Raw genomic sequence first — 17,255 nt, forward strand, 5'->3', positions numbered from 1 at the left:
ATGGCCACTCACAGGCTTTTAAGACCCCAGACACTACTCACCAAGGTAGAATGTGGAGCATTGTCTTTATAAGCTGTGTTATGCCAATTGAGCTAGATGTTCCCTGAGACCGTGGTCCCCACAGCCCTCCGCCCAGCAATTCAGTCCCTCAGGGAGTTTGGATGTGTCTATGGGGCTTCCATGACCTTTGCAACAGAAATAATTTTTTAATGCAGAAGCCATATTTTTTTTTTAATACATACAATGAGAGAGTCTTTAAAAAAAAAAACAACTGCAGATTTTTTTTTTTTTTAATCGCTATTGGCAGTGCCCAGCAGGATAGATAGCATAGATATAAACAGAGAAATCAAACATAAATACCCTTCTCAGGGAGAAAATAGCTTACCAGCTGGCAGGAGCAACAGAAACATTTAAAGCATCAGAAAAGTGGTTTCAGAGTTAATTCTGAATCTAGTCAGGTGAAAAAACAACAACCAGTTGCCATGGAATTGACTCCAGCTCATGGCAATCCCATGTGGTTCAGAGTAGAACTGTGCTGCATAGGGCCTTCAATGGCTGAATCTTTAGAAGTAGATCACCCGGCCTTTCTACCAAGGCACCTCTGGGTGGGCTCAAACCTCCAGTGTTTCAGTTAGCAGCTGAACATGTAACAGTTTGCGCCACCCAGGGACTCCAAACCAGTTGCCATCAAGTTGATCCCAACTCATGGCCACCCCACGTGTGTCAGAGTAGAACTGTGCTCCCCAGGGTATTCAGTGGCTGATTTTTTGGAAGTTCACCAAGGGTGAAAAATATTCTCACTTGCTTAGACTGCTTTCTGCTGTTGCCTAGACTAAGGGCTGAGGAGGACTCCTTCCCACTGACTTCTTCGGGATATTGGTGAGCCCTTTTAATTTTTGGTGAAAGAAGGTGGGAAAAGGGGCAGTGATGAGAAGACAGGACCTGAGGTCTCGGGCTTGCTATATACAGGTGTGTGGCTCAGGGGCAGGTGCCACATCATGTCTTTGATGAGCACCGTCTTCCCTGCCGCTATCCGAATGGCCTCTCGGCAAGCTTCTGCACTTACCCTCTGTCTCCCGGGGAAGAGGGACAGTCCAGCAAGAATGCATTTGTGAGTATGCCTTGATGGCTTTTAAGAGTTTGTTTGAAATCCCAAGGATTCTTTTTGTAATTTGATTTGATTATTTATTTTTGCATATGGATTTTTTTATTTGTTGTTGAGAATACACACAGCAGAACATACACCAGTTCACGAGTTTCTGCATGTGCAGTTCAGTGACACTGATTACTGTCTTTGAGTTGTGTGACCATTCTCGCCTTCTTTTTCCAAACTGTTCCTCTCCCATTAATGTAAACTCACTGCGCCCTAAGCTTCCCATCTAACCTTTCGAGTTGCTATTGTCAGTTTGATCCCGTATAGATAGTTCTTTAAAAAAGCACGATGTTCAAGGCAGACATTCTTTACTAGTTAAGCTAAACTATCGTTTACTTTAAAGAAGACTTCAGGGGATATTTTTGGTTTAAGGTTTAAAAATTATCTCAGGGCAGTAGTTTTCAAGGAATCTTTCTTTTGCTTTGCTTCCGAAAGTATTTCTCTTAGAAAGCTCCATTAGGGAAGAAAAAACCATTTCAGGTTTTTCTCTGTGGGTATAGCAGTGCAGCATGCCCTGTTGTGTTCTGTTAATGAAGATGAAAGAGTGCAGAGCTTTTGGTAGACTCCCTTGTTTTGTTAAAAATTCATGGAGCACAATCCCACTTACATGAAATAGGCAAAGTTAGAGACCAGAGTTTATTTGTGGCTACCAGGAGGAGGGCCTGGGTGGCACAAAAGGTTAAGCTCTGGGTTAGTGACCAAAAGGTGGGCAGTTTGAACTCACTCAGAGGCACCTCGGAAGAAAGGCCTGGTGATCTGCTTCTGAAAGGTCACAACAATGAAAACCCTATAGAGTGCAGGTCTATCCTGAAACACATGGGGGTGCTAGAGTTGGAATCTCCTGGACAGCAACTGGGAAAAACAGGAGGAAGGGGGAGTCGTTGCTTAGGAGGTGCTGAACTGTGAATGGAGGTGGAAGAATTTGGGAAAAGAGAGTGGTGATGGTTGCACAACATGGTGAACGTAATCAATGTCACTGAACTATACATGTAAAAGATTGTTGAACTGGCCATTAAAAATAAAAAAAGCATGGCTGTAATCTTTACGGGAGCAAATCACCAGGTCTTTTCTTCCTTGGAGCAGCTGGTGGGTTTGAACCGCTGACCTTTTGGTTAGCAGCCGAGTGCTTAACCACTGAGCAACCAGAGCTCCTTCTTATAGAGATCAGCACCCTGCAAATCCTAAGAACCTGATAGATGTAGATTGGAAGTGATCATAATTTCTTCATGAGAGCACCTGCTAAAAGCAATGAGCAATAGCACCAAAAATTTAGAAACCAAAATTAAAAATAGGTAAATAAAAATACAGGGTATCCAAGTATAATTTAAAAAGCCAAAGATTAATAGTGAGAGCAGAGAATGGTAAAAATTTTATCAGAGAGCAGCTGTAGAATGTTCATTCACAGGAGTATAATTTGCCTGAGCCTGATGTCAGACTATCTACTCCAGCGATCATGCATATTTTACAATGTAATTATGATAAAACATTAAAGACCTTACCTTTTGTTTCAATAATGTCAGCTTTGAGGAGAACTTTGTATCTATTTCAACATTAAAAGAGTATCAGATTAGAGATTTTTCTCTTGAACAGGTTGGATCAAAGCTTTTATAGTCCCTATTAAAGAATATTGCTTAAATGCTCATGATTCTGGAATAGATATAAGTTCTACACCTGAAATGTATTGTGATTTAAAGCAGAACTCATTAACAGATGTATCTTTTCATACATAGCCTTTGGCATTATTTTTTTATTAAAATTTAAAAGAAATAGATCATTTAGTTCTGCCTTTTTTCATTTTTAATGTGAAGAAGCACAGATAATATGAGTACATATGAGCTTTGCGAGTACACAATGGTTGCATATATAAAAGGTATCAGTAAATTGTAATACTACAGGAGAGGGTAATGGTAATGTTATGTTATTAAATTTAGAAAAGAAGAGAAACATGGCTCCTTTAATACATATTTATCAAGCTTCAACTATGTGCTTCAACTGTTCTGTTGTTGTGTGCCCTCAAGTCGATTCTGACTCAAAGCGACCCTATGTAAGAGTAAAACTGCCCCATAGAGTTTCCCAGGCTGCAATCTTTATGGGAGCAGATCTCCAGGTGTTTTCTCCTGCAGAGTGGCTGGTGGATTCAAACATCATCCTTTGGGTTAGCAGACAAGTGCTTAACTATTATGCCACCAGGGCTCCTTAACACTGTTCTAAGCCAAAAAAAACGAAAAACCAAACCCGTTGCCAGTAAGTTGACTCTGACTCATAGCAACCCTGTAGGACGGAGTAGAATTGCCCCATAGGGTTTCCAAGGAGCGGCTGGTGGATCTGAACTGCCGGCCTTTTGATTAGCAGCCGAGCTCTTAACCACTGTGCCACCAGGGTACGAACACTGTTCTAGGAATTCAGCCGTAATTCCTCTGTCCTAGGAAACTTACCACATTCTAGTGAAACTTGATCAAACGTTTTTGGGGACATCACCTTACTGGGGGAAGACAGTTGGAGGTAATTCGTAGTCTCTTATTTTAAGTTATGTAAACACATAGTAGATACCTGTAACTTCTGTATTTTTCCAAATAGCTTTTCTCCCTCATTAACAATGCATTTTTCTTCCCTAAGTAGCCTAGTAAAGGCTTAACATATGATAAAGTCTAGCTACGTATTGTAAGACGAGGGTTGTGCTTTGTCTCTTTAGGTATAATGAAACTTTCAAAATTTTACCAGTGTTTGCCAATTTCTTTCTTTGCTTCACTGATGTTTTTTATTTGTAGATTGACTACTTGTACCAATTCCAGTGATTTTTAAGGATAGGGAAGTTAAAAACACTTATCGAATGAGTTCTTTTTCCGCCGGTGAAATATAGCTTCATGGAATATTAGAACTGGAAGAGAAATGAAAGATCATACAATTTATATTGTTGACTTAGAGATGAAGACACTGGGGCCTAGAGAAGATAAGTGATCTGTGATCAAGTAAGTCAGTGGTGCCAGCGTAGTCACTGTTAGAGCTTTGTCCCCTGACCATGTTCAGTACCCATACTATGATGGGACACACTCTAATTGACCTTCTGATAATTCATCATAGGTTACAGACTGCCCTGGGAAAGAAGAATTTTGTTCTCCTCCCTATACTCATTATGAAGTTCCTCCGACTTTCTATCGATCTGCCATGCTCCTTAAACCCCAGTTGGGATTGGGCGCGATGTCCCGTTTGCCGTCTGCAAAGAGCAGGATTCTGATCGCAAGTCAAAGGTCTTCAGCAAGCGCCATTCATCCACCAGGACCCATAGCAGCTGCTGCCAGTCTCTACAACGCGGATCCAGCAGGTAACCGATGCTTTTTCCTGCTGCACTTTTAAATATCAACAACATAAAATGGATGTAGCGATCTAAAATATGAATTCCCCTAACCCTTTTAAGTGGAACTTTTTTCTGTTCTTCCACCTGTCTGCAACTTTCATCTGCCTGCCACTGTCATTCTCCATGTCACCTTTAAAATGGTGGCCCTTGTTACTGCCTCCTGGCTTTTTGAAATTTCTCCCTTCTCTAATAGATCCTATAGACCAGGGTTCTGAAAACCTTTTCTATGAAGGGCCAGATAGTAAGTATTTTAGGTTTTACGGGGCTAACAGTCTCCATTGTAACTATTCGACTGTTGTAGCACAGAAGCAGCCATAGACAAATGTGAATAAATGGATGTGGCTGTGTTCCAATAAAACTTTATTTACAAAAGCAGGTGGTGGGCTCGATTTGACCTGCTGGCTATGGTTTGCTATACCCTGCTGTACAACTTTGTCAGAGAGATCTTCCTACAGTATAGAACTGACCACATCAGTATCCTGTTCAGAAATCTTGAAAATACTGCATTTGCTAACAGAAGGACATGCTGCCTTCCCAACCCTCTCCTCCTACTCTGCAGTGGCTGTTCATTGTCATCTCCTTGATGTCCTCTGCACTTGCTTGCTTTTGTCCCTCCATTCCTCTGCTCATGTGGTTTCCTCCAGGGTTTCAATGTTATTTTATTTTAAAAATTACTCAGCCATGACCATTATTGAATCTTTGTTCAGAGATTGTATAGAAGAATCTTGATCAAAAGGGGGAAAATGCAGAACAGAATTTAAAATTATTTTGGGATCCAGACTTTCTGGAGCCAAGGAGGCTGGATGAACCCCTGAAACTATCGCCCTGACAAAATCTATAAACCTTCTCATAGATTGAATTGTATCCCCCAAAAAATATCTGTCAACTTGGCTAGGTCATGATTCCCAGTATTGTATGATTGTCTACCATTTTATCATCTGATGTGATTTCCCTATGTATTATAAATGCTGTCACTATGATGTAATAAGATGGATTAGCGGCAGTTATATTGATGAGGTCTACAAGATTGGGTAGTGTCTTAAGCCAATCTCTTTTGAGATATAAAAGAGAGAAGTGAGCAGAGAGACATGGGCACCTCATGCCACCAAAAAAGCAGTGCCAGGAGCAGAGTGCAGCCTTTGGACCTGAGGTTCCTGTGCTGAGATGTTCCCAGACCATGGGAAGACTGATGCATCACAAGGAACTTCCTCCAGAGCCGACAGAGAGAGAAAGCCTTCCCCCAGAGCTGATGCCTTGAATTTGGACTTACAGCTTACTAGACTGTGAGAGAACAGATTTCTCTTTGTTAAAAGCCATCCACTTGTGGTATTTTTGTTATAGTGGCACTAGATAACTAAGATAAACCTTAAACCAAAAATATCGCCTGAAGTTTTCTTAAAACCAAACCAAACCTACTGCTGTTGAGTTAATTCTGACTCATAGCAAAACTATAGACCAGAGTAGACTGCCCCATATGGTTTCCAAGGCTGTAAATCTTTACTGAAGCAGACTGCCACATCTTTCTCCCATGGAGTGGCTGATGGGTTTGAATCGCCGACCTTTTGGTTAACAGCCGAGTGCTTAACCACTGCGTCACTAGGGCTCCTTAGCCAAACAATAGTTTAGTTTACCTGGTAAAGAATGTCTGCCTTGAGCATGGTGCTCTTTTAAAGAATTGTCTGTATATGATCAAATTGACAACAGTAACTTGAAAGGTTAGATACGGAAGCTTAGAGAGCAGTGAGTTTATGTTAATGGGGTGGAATAATTTAGAACAGAAAGGTGAGAATGGTTGCACGACTTCAAGAATGTAATCGGTGTCATTGAATTGTATACGTAGAAATTGTTGAATTGGGGTATGTTCTGCTGTATATATTTTCAACAACAAGAAACTAGTGGCAATATAAAAAAATTAATAAAATCATGTGATTTAGAACAACAACAAAAATTCCTCAGCCATAAAGAGAAATGAAGCCCCGATACATACCACCACATGGACAAACCTTGAAAGCATTATGCTGAATGAAATAAGTCAGTCACAAAGGGACATGTGTTATATGATCCCACTTGAATGAAATATGTAGGACAGGCACGTGTATAGAGACCGAAGTTTATTAATGGTTACCAGGGGCAGGCAGGATGGAGGTGTGGGGAGAGGGACTCATTGCTTGTGGGACACTAAGCTTCTTTTAAGGGTGCTGGGAAAATTCAAAATGGATAGTGGTAATGGCTGAACAACATGATACGCCTAACTAATGGACTGAACTGTACATGTGAAGAATATTGACAAGGCAAATGATTTGCTACACATATATTTACCACAATAAAACATTTTAAGGAAATAATACATACCCATTGTAAAAAATTCTGAATATAGAAAAAACATAAGAAAATAATAGTTATCTATATTGAACTGGAGTGTTTGAACTGAACAGCCAGTGTTAATATTAAGGGATAGTCCAATTTTTTCTATGCATTTTTAAATATTACATTTCCCACTAATACCATATTGCAGGCATTTCCTATTCCATCAAGATGTTTCAGAAATGTTTTAATGGTTAACATTCTGTTTTGTGCATTATTTCATTTATTAAAAAGTAATTTAGGTAAGTATTATGTGCCAGGAAGTGTAGGTTCAGGACTACAGCAGTGAACAAAACAGAGAGAGTTCCTGCCTTCAGGTACCTTACAGTCTAATGGATGAGATAGACATTAAAATACAAGCACAAAAATAAATACGTAATTTTGCATTGTAGTGTTACAGAAGCAAGGAACATAGTGCTTTGAGAACTTGTAACCAGAGAGGAATACAGATGAAGTACAGAAGTACTTTAGGGACTGCTTCTTGAAGGAGTGAGAAGAGTGGATGGGAGTGAGCAATAATAACCAGAATCTAAATAATCATTCTCCGATTGCTGGAAATTTCTTGTTGTTGTTGGGTGCAGTCAAGTTGATTCCTACTCATAGCGACCCCGTGTGACAGAATAGAAACGGCCCACAAGGTTTTCTTGGCTGTAATCTTTATGGGAGGAGCCTGGTGGCACAGTGATTAAAGCGCTTGGCTGCTGACCAAAAGGTTGGTGGTTCCAACCCATCAGCTGCTCCTTGAGAAAAAGATGCAGTCTGCTTCCATAAAGATTTACAGCCTTGGAAACCCTCTGGGGCAGTTCTGCTCTGTCCTGTAGGGTCACTGTGAGTCAGGATGGACTCGATGGCAGTGGGTTTGGTTTTTTGGTAATCTTTATGGGAGAAAATTGGCAGGTCTTTCTCCCTTGGAGTGCACTGGGTGAGTTTGAACTGCCAACCTTTTGGTTAGCAGCCAAGCGCTTAACTGTTTGCTCTGCCCCCAGGGCTCCATACTGGAAATAAGGTTCTACTTAGTTTACATGATTTTAAATAATGTCACAAATGGCATCTTTGTATATAATTATTTGCCTTTATTCATACTGTTTCTTTAGGATAGATTATTTACAGTCTGATTATTGGATAAAAGTTTATGTAAACATTTTTAAAGTCCAATTAATTTTCCGGAAAGCTTATACCAATTGTTTTCACACCTGTATTTCTTGAGTGTGTTATTTTTCTTTCCATACCCTTGCTAACATTGTGTATTACAATTAATTTTTAAATTTTTGCGTGTATTTTATTATTGTTGTTGGGTGCCATTGTGTCAATTCTGACTCATAGCAACCCCATGTGACAGAGTAGAGCTGCCCCATAGGGTTTCCAAGGCTGTAGTCTTTACGGAAGCAGACTGCCACATCTTTCTCCCATGGAGTGCTTAACCACTGTACCATCAGGGCTTCTCTTCCCACGCCAACCTCATGCAGATAGCTTGACAAGATGAGCAAACCTGTTGCCATGGAGTCCACTCCAACTCATAGTGACCCCATGTATGCCAGAGTAGAACTACACTCCATAGGGTCTTCAATGGCTGCAACCTTTCAGAGGTAGATTGCTAGGCCTTTCTTCCAAGGCATCTCCAGCTGGTCAAACCTCCAGCCTTTCAGTTAGCAGCTGAGTGCTCTTAACCATTTGCACCACTCAGAGGCTCCATGAGAAGACAATAAAACCAAAACCAAACCTGTTGCCATGGAGTCGGTTCTGACTCATAGAGACCCTATAGGACAGAGTAGAACTGCCCCCGTGAGGTTTCCAAGGAGCACCTGGTAGATTCGAACTGCTGACCTTTTGGTTAGCAGTCGAACTCCTAAACACTGCGCCACCAGGGCTCTGAGAAGACAACAGAGAGACAAAAAAGAAACAGCATGGCATATTATCAAAGATTCCCAAGAAATAAGGAGGGAAGCCCAAGGCCTCCTGTCCTTTCTCTGGGAAACACAGGACACCAGTGGGAGGTCTGAAGGTGTCTCGAGGTCCAGCAGTGGTGAGGCTGGGAATGGGGCAGTGGCAGGTGAGGAGATACGGATGGTGGTGACAGGGGTGGGCCGGGAGAGACTGGAGAGTTCCTGGGAGATGTGGAAAGAGAGGAAACAACAGAGACTTCTAGATTTTGGCTTGAGCAACTGCATGGATGGTGACGCATTTTTCTTTGCAGATAGACTTATTGAGGTATAATTCACATATAAATATACACCCATTTAAAACATAGTTAAATAGTTTTTAGTATATATTTTGTATTACATGTTTAGTACTGTATTTTTACACAAATAATGCCTGTGTGCGACAGGTTTTTGCCAACCTCACCCCCTCCCCAGGTATTTTCAATTTTTTTTTACATGCTTCTGTACAAAAACAAACTTCAGAGGGGAGGGGATAGAGGGGAGGGGAGGGCGCGGTTGGCAAACAAATGTAGAACATGAGCTTTATTTGTGTAAAAATACAGTATTTAGTACATTCACAGAGTTGTATATCACTACAATCCAGTTTTAGAACATTTTTATTACCCCCCAAAAATCCTTGTATCCATTAGCAGTCACTCCCCATTCTCCCTCCCACTCAACCCTAGGTAACCACTAATTCCCGTTCCCCCTCCCACCCAGCCCTAGGTAGCCACTGATCCATCAACTAATCTACTTCTGTCTCTATAAATGTGGTCTATATGTATCTTGGGTCTGGTTCTTTGATTTAGTGTAATGTTTACAAAGTTCATCCATGTTGAAGCATGTATCAGTTCTTCATTTCTTTTGATTGTTGAGTCATATTCCATTGTACGGATATACCGCATTTTGTTTATCCATTCCTTAGTTGATGGACATTTGGGTTGTCTCCATTTTTGACTACTATAAATAGGCTACTATGAACATTTGTGCCCAGATTTTTATGTGGGCGTAAGTTTTCATTTCTCTTGGGTAACAGTTTGAGAAACTGCCAGACTGTTTTCCAAAGTGGCTGCCTCATTTTACATTCCCACCAGCAATGTAAGAGGGTTTTGATTTCTCCATATCTTGCATGATTTTTTTTTTTTTTTTTTTAAGAGATGTTGACTGCTCTGGGCATAGTGGGAGAGACTAGGCCTGGAAGAAAATACAAGCATTCTGTTTTGGAAATAGCAAAATGCCTATTAGAAATTCAAGTGGAGCTTTCATTGAGGTAATTAGATATATGAGTGAGAGGCACTGGGAGGAGGTCAGGGTTGAAGATTGAAATTTGGGTTTCACCAGATGCCAAGTAAGGTTAGGGGAGTATAGCTTAAGAAAAGAAGGCATCCCATAAGGGCCCTGGGGACATTCCAACATTTGGAAGTTTTTCAAAGAAGACAGGGAAGCAGCAGCTGGTGTAGAGGTAGAAAACCAGAAGAAGCTGGTGTCCTGGAAGCTAAAGGAAGAAAGTATCTGAAAAAAGCAAGGCGTGGTCAGTGATTTTGACTGCCACTGAGACAGAGTAGTTTGAGGGCAGAGAAGGGATCAGTGAATTTGACAACATGGAAGTCACTGATTATCTTTACAACAGCAAATTAATTCGAGTAATGAGACTAAGGTGCGCCTGACCCAAGCCTTGGCATTTTTAATTGCCCTGTATGCATGCTGAAGATGAACAATGAATAAGGAAGACTGAAGAAGGATTGATGCATTCGAATTATGATGTTGGTGAAGAGTAATGAATATACTGTGGACTTCCAGAAGAACAAACAAATCTGTCTTAGAAGTACAGCTGAATTCTCCTTAGAAACGAGGCTGGAGAGACTCATCTCCTGTACTTTGGACATGTTATCAAGAGGAACCAGCCCCAGGAAAAGGACATCATGCTTGGTAAAGTAGAGGGTCAGAGAAAAAGAGGAAGACCCTCAATGAGGTGGATTGACACAGTGGCTGCAACAATGGGCCCAAACATAGCAACGATTGTGAGGATGGCACAGGACCAGGCAGGGTTTCGTTCTGTTGTACATGGGGTCACTATGAGTCGGAATCGACTCTATGGCACCTAACAACAACAATGGGACAAAAGCCCGATTAGCAAGATAGAAGAAGTGTCGGCTTCTCAAGCTTATAGAATATAAGAAGCAAATAACAGAGACGAATAGATGAAACTTGCAGTTATTTCATGATTTGGGAAATAAGAATGATTCTGCTAGATTCAGGGTTTCTGAAAAATGCTGATAATAACTTGGAATGACTAGGCTGATGTTCAGCATTTCCTTGAAAACCGTGTCTTTATTGCATATGACCCAAACAAAGGCAGCACTGGCAGATGTCCCCAAATGTGCTATGGGTCACAGCAATTCTGTTGACTTTTCAGGTCATCAGCATTTCTGTTGCTGCCAATGTGCACTATCGTATCTAAGTCATCTTCCCAGGTCTATTGGCTGAGCTTTGAGAAAATCAAAACAGCTGGAAAAGGAAAGTCTAGATAAGCAAGAAAAAATGAGTAACGGTTCCTGCAAATGAACAAAGCATCTCATGGTTTACTGCCACAAAATTTCAGAATGTCGACAGAAAAGCTAAGAAAGCTATAGTCCTGAAAGATGAAAGACACTTACTGTGGGAACAAGAGTTACTGTGTCATGCCTTGGTGAAAGTAATGACTTGTTTTAAGGCTGAACTGTTTGTATGCAGAATTATTTTGGTAACGTAAGTATAGTGAAGGAGCCCTGGTAGCACAACTGTTAAGCTCTAGGCTGCTAACTGAAAGGTTGGCAGTTCAAACTCACCTAGCAGCTCTGCAGGAGAAAGACCTGGCCATCTACTCCCATAAAGATTACAGCGTAGAAAACCCTACGGGGCAGTTCTACTCTGTCACATGGGGTTGCTATGAGTTGAAAATTGACTTGACAGCTCCTAACATCAAGTATAGTGATGATGATGATGAGGTAACTAACTGTGCTCAGTCATTATCATCTAAAACAATATTCTATTCAATCTGCAAACAGCCTTATGAGGTAGGGTTTTTTTGTTTTTTGTTTTCTCTTCTGTTTTACAGATAAGGAGACTATGGTTCAGATAAGGCTCAGGGCAATTAAGTAACGTACATAAGGTCACATCTAGTAATTCAGAGAAGTAGTACCCAAGTTGAGATGTGTATGGTTATTAATTCATGTTGTTAATCATCAGGATAACCAGAGCATTGCCCACCCGCTACGGCTGGGGTCCCCAGTTAACTCTCCCACCTGGGGCCAGTGGGTAGGGGGTCCAGTTTTGGGGGCTCAAGTATGTTGCATCAAAGCTAAAGCTGACGGAGAGCAGTGAAGGAGCAGAGCGTTTCTGTACCCATTTTGAGTGTACATTTTAATGAGTTGCTGTTGTTGTGAGGTGCCGTGGGATCAGTCCTGACACACAGCGACCCTATGCACAACAGAACGAAACACTGCCCGGTCCTGCACCATCGTCACAATCACTGCTGTGTTTGAGTCTGTTGTTGCAGCCACTGTGTCAGTCCATTTCCTTGAGGGTCTTCCTCTTTTTCACTCACCCTCTACCAAGCTTAATGTCCTTCTCCAGGGACTAGTCCCTCCTGATAACATGTCCAGTGTAAATGAGACAAAGTCTCACCAAACTTGCTTCAAAGGAGCATTCTGGGAGATACCTAGGAGTTGTATTACCGGGTCATATGGTAAGAGTATGTTTAAACTATTTTCCAAAGTGGTTGTATTATCTTACATGGCCATGAGCAATCTATGAGAGTTCCAGTTGCTTCACATCCTCACCAAAGTCTGCTATTGTCAGTCTTTTTTTTTTTTTAAGTAATATTTTATTGTGTTTTCAGTAAAAGTTTACACAGCACAGTAGGTTCCCCTTTAACAGTTACTACACAAATTGTTCAGTGACATCAGTTACATTTTTCACAATGTGTCAACATTCTCATTAATTCCATTCTGGATGTTTTGTTTCCAGTAATCTGGTTTCCCTGTTCCTTTACCCTTTCATTTTTGCTTTAGAGTAATTGTTGACCATTTGGTCTCCGATACAAGATTTTTTTAAAGAAGCACTGTACTCACTGGTAATATTCTTTATTTTATGAGCCAATCTGTTATTTAGCTAAAAGGTGACCTCAGGGGTAGTTTTGGTTCAAGGTTTATGGAGTATCTCAGGTTGATAGTCTTGGGGAGTACTCTAGTCTCATCCAGTCCACTAAGTCTGGACTTTTTAAGAATTTGAGTTCTGTTCCACATTTTTCTCTCCTTCCATCAGGATCCATCTATTGTGGCCCTGACCAGAACAGTCGTTAGTGGTAGCTAGGAACCATCTAGTTCTTCGGTCTCAGGGTAGATGTTGTTTGTGTAGACTATTAATCCTGTAGACTGCTTTCTTCTCTTGTCAGTCTTTTTAATTTCAGCCGTTCTAGTGGACATGCAGTGATATTTCATTGTACCATATTTTTACATAAATAACGTGTACCTTCTATGTTTGCCAACCACGCTGTCCCCCTATGAGGTGTTTTTGTAAGCACGCTATGCTAATTTATTTTTTACAGCAACATGTAAAAACAATTGGAATAGCGGCTCTTATGAAAATAATTAGGGGTGAGTAGGGCACAGTTGGCAAACAAATGTAGAAGGTGCGAGTTATTTGCATAAAAATATGGTAGTTTTAGTTTGCATTTCTGTAATAACTAATGATATTGAATATCTTTTTATGTGTTTATTTACATTAATATATTTTCTTTAGTGAAGTATCTGTTCAAATCGTTTTACTGTTTTTAAATCCAGTTGTTTTTCTCAGTATTGAATTGGAAGAGGTCTTTATATATTCTGAATAGAAGTCCTTTTCTAGTTACATCTTTTGAAAATATTTTCTTCCAGTGTATATCTTGGCTTTTCATTTTCTTACCAGTGTCTTTCAATGAGTAGACCTTTAAATTTAGATAAAATCCCATTTATGAGATTTTTCTTTCATCATTTATGCTTTTTGTGCCTTAGTTAAGAAATATTTGCCTAACCCGAGGTATCAAAGATTTTTCTCTAAGTTTTCTAGACGTTTTATAGTATTACTTCTTATGTTTAGGCTTATAACCCATTTTGAGTTAAGTTTTATATGTTGTGTGAGGTATGAATTGAGGTTCTTGTTTTTCAAATGAATGTCTGATTTTTCCAGCCCCATTTCTTGAAAATACTGTCATTTTTCCATTAAAAATAAACTGACCATATAAATATAAGTCTATTTCTGAACTCTATATTCTGTTCCATTGATCTAAATGTCTATCCTTATGCCAGTATAACACTCTCTTGAATACTATAGGTTTGTAGTAAATCTTCAAATCAAGTAACTTTGTTCTTATTTTTCAAAATTGTTTCGGCTATTTTAGATGATTTGAATTTTCGTACACATTTTACAGTCAGCTCAACAATTTCTAAAAATAATCTTGCTGTGATTTTTTTTGGGCTTGCATTGAATTTATAGATCAATTTATGAAGTGAAATTTTAACAACAGTAAGCTTTCCAATCCATGAATGTGGTATATCTTTCAGTTTATCTTGGCTTCTTGAACTTCTCTTAGCAAAATTTTGTAGTTTAACGTAGAGATTTTATATGTTCCTAGGTATTTTCTGTCTTTTTAAAATGCTATGGTCAGTGTTTCTTTAAATTTCAATTTTTAGCTGAATCCTATGCATTTTAGGTATTTTGTTATCACTCAGTTAAAAAGATTTTCTAATTTTTCTTGTGACTTCTTTGACCTATAGGTTATTTAGTATTGTGTTGCTTAATTGTCCCATATTTGGAAATTTTTGAGATACCCTTCTTTTGATTTTTTTGTTAAATTCCATTGTGGTGAGATACCCTTCTTTTGATTTTTTTGTTAAATTCCATTGTGGTTAGGAAACATGCTTTGTTTGATTTGAAGTTTTTTAAACTTATTGAGGGTTATTTTATGGCCCAAAATATAGTCTGTGCTCAGATTTCATATACTGTTTTATAAATGTCAATTAGACCTAGTTGTTTGATAGTGTTGTTAAAATTCTCCATATCTTTACTAATTTTTTTGTACTTGTTCTGCCGATTACTTTGAGAAAAAATGGTGAGATCTGTAAATATAATTGTGTACTTTTCCATTTCTCTTTTCAGTTATATCATTTTGCTTCATCTTTTAAAGCTCTATTATCAGGCACATATACGTTTAGGATTATGATATATTCTTATTGAATTCATCACTTTTTCATGATGAAATAAGTATATTTATCTTTGGAAATATTCCTTGTTCTGAAGTCTACTTTGTTTAATATTAATATAACCTCTCCAGCTTTCTTTCGATTAGTATTTACATGGTATATCTTTCACTTTTTAACCTATTTGTGCTTTTGTATTTGAAGTGGGCTTTAAAAATCCAATGTACCAATATTTTCCATTTAATTAGAGCATTTAGACCAATATAATTGGATTAAATATAACATTTTGTTATTTGTTTTCTATTTTACCTATGTCTTCTTAATTTCTTTTTTCTTCTTTTACTGCCTTCATTTGGATTATTTTACTATTTTTTAGATTTCATTTTGTCTCCATTGTGGGCTTATTCTATACTTCTTTATTTTTCTTTAGTTACTGCTCTAGGGTAGTAGTTGGCATGCTATATCTAGTGGGCTAAATCTGGCCTGCTGCCTATTTCTATAAACAAAGTTTTATTGGAACGTAGCTATGCTTCTTCATTTATGTATTTTCTATGACTGCCTTTACACTACCATGGCAGAGTTGAGTAATTGAAAAATAGAGGGTATGGTTCACAAAGCCTAAACTGTTTACTGTCTCTTTATGGAAAAAGTTTGCTAGCCCCTGCTCTTAATAATAAATAATATTATACCCTTTTATGTATAGTGTAAGAACCTTAGTATAGTGTGCTTCCATTTCCTCCCTCTTGTCCTTTGTGGTGTTGCTTTTATACATTCTTCAGTGTTAATAGCCTTACAATATGTTGTTATTGATTTTGCTTTAAACATTCAACTAACTTATAAAAAGATTACAAAATATGAAAACAATACTGTTAATTTTTACCTAGTTTATTTACTATGTCCAGTAGTGTTCATTGATTTGTGTGAGTCATATTTCTGTGTGGTTTCGTTTTTCATCTGCCTGAAGAGATTTCTTCCTAAGCATTGTTTGTTTTACAGGTGTTTTAGTGATTAATTCTGTAATTTATTTGTAAGTTTATAAAAGTTTTTATTTTAAAACATATTATTACCGAGTATAGATATCTAGGTTGACAGTTTTTTCTTTCAACACTTTGACCATGTCATTTACATTGTCTTTTGGTATGCATAGTTTCTGATTAGAAGTCTGGTGTCTTTCTTTTTCCTTTTCCACTGTGGTGAAATGTTGTCTTTAGCATTGGTTCTTTAGAAAAGCAGGTTGAGAGATTTTCCTCCTAAGCCCTGAGGAGTTACCTTTGTGCTAGTTTTCTACCCCAGAGGATTTATTATATTTCCTGTAAACAACTTGGCTGCAGCCTGCCCTGTGATTGGTATGCACCTTGCAGGGATTGGTCAATATACTCATGCAAATGAAGTGACTATGGACTATGCAAATGAGGTGGCTGTAGCCTACTATGCAAATGAAGTGTCTTTGGCCTACCAAGAGGAGATTGGTCCGTTTGTGGCCCCCAGTATTAGGGGCCATGCCTTGAAATTGATAATGAGTTGTGTATATATGCAGCCAACCCCACAGAGATTTTTGGAGATAGAAGGAAGCAGGAAGACAGGAAGCAGACAGAAACAGAAGGAAGAAAGCAGAAAGAAGAAACAGAGAGAGAAGAGGCAAGGAACCTCCTAAAAGAGCTGTAACACAGTCAAGAGCTGTAACACTGAAGACAGTGAGAGACCCAGAAGGGGCTCAGAAGCAGAGCTGGTGGTGACAGACAGCAGGGCCAAGAGGAGCCTGTCCTGAGGGAGCTGAGAGAAGCCTGTCCTGAGGGGATCAAGAGGAGCCTGTCCTGGGGCGGGGGCAAGAGGAGGCTGTTCTGAGGGGCCTGAGAGGAGGCCTGTGTGGCTGAGAGGAGCTGAGACAGCTGTCCTGTACTGAAGAAAGGAGTCTTTGCTTACATGCTTCCTGATCTAGCTCCTGAGTTGTAACCTACTGATCCTGATCCTGAGTTGTACCCTGTTCCTTAATAAACCACTTAACTGTAAGTATAGTCTGCGAGTTCTGTGTGGACATTGCAATGGATCATTGAATCTAGAAGAGAAGTAGAGAGTACCATGAGGGGGACAGCTGGTGTCAGAATTGGTAAAAAGGTTGGAGAGTGGAGGTATATCTGACCTCCCTTCATAGGGATCAGCCTTGGGCTGATCTTGATCACGTTATTGCCCCTGAAGTCAGACAAGTTCTGACAGTACGGATGCTACTACTACTCCCGCAATTTCAC

At 39.4% G+C, this 17,255-nt stretch overlaps 1 protein-coding gene across 1 annotated transcript in view; it reads left to right on the plus strand.

Annotated features, from left to right (window-relative positions):
* The window catches only part of MTUS2 (microtubule associated scaffold protein 2), a 503,981-nt gene that overhangs the window by 5,767 nt on the left and 480,959 nt on the right, over window positions 1-17,255 (plus strand). Inside the window, exon 2 of the mRNA XM_004384151.3 lies at window positions 4,235-4,475. Within this exon, the coding sequence (XP_004384208.3) occupies window positions 4,235-4,475 (241 nt within the window). The remainder of the gene's footprint in view (window positions 1-4,234; window positions 4,476-17,255) is intronic.

This window comes from Trichechus manatus, unplaced genomic scaffold (genome assembly GCF_000243295.1).
Source record: "Trichechus manatus latirostris isolate Lorelei unplaced genomic scaffold, TriManLat1.0 scaffold00118, whole genome shotgun sequence".
Taxonomy (NCBI): domain Eukaryota; kingdom Metazoa; phylum Chordata; class Mammalia; order Sirenia; family Trichechidae; genus Trichechus; species Trichechus manatus.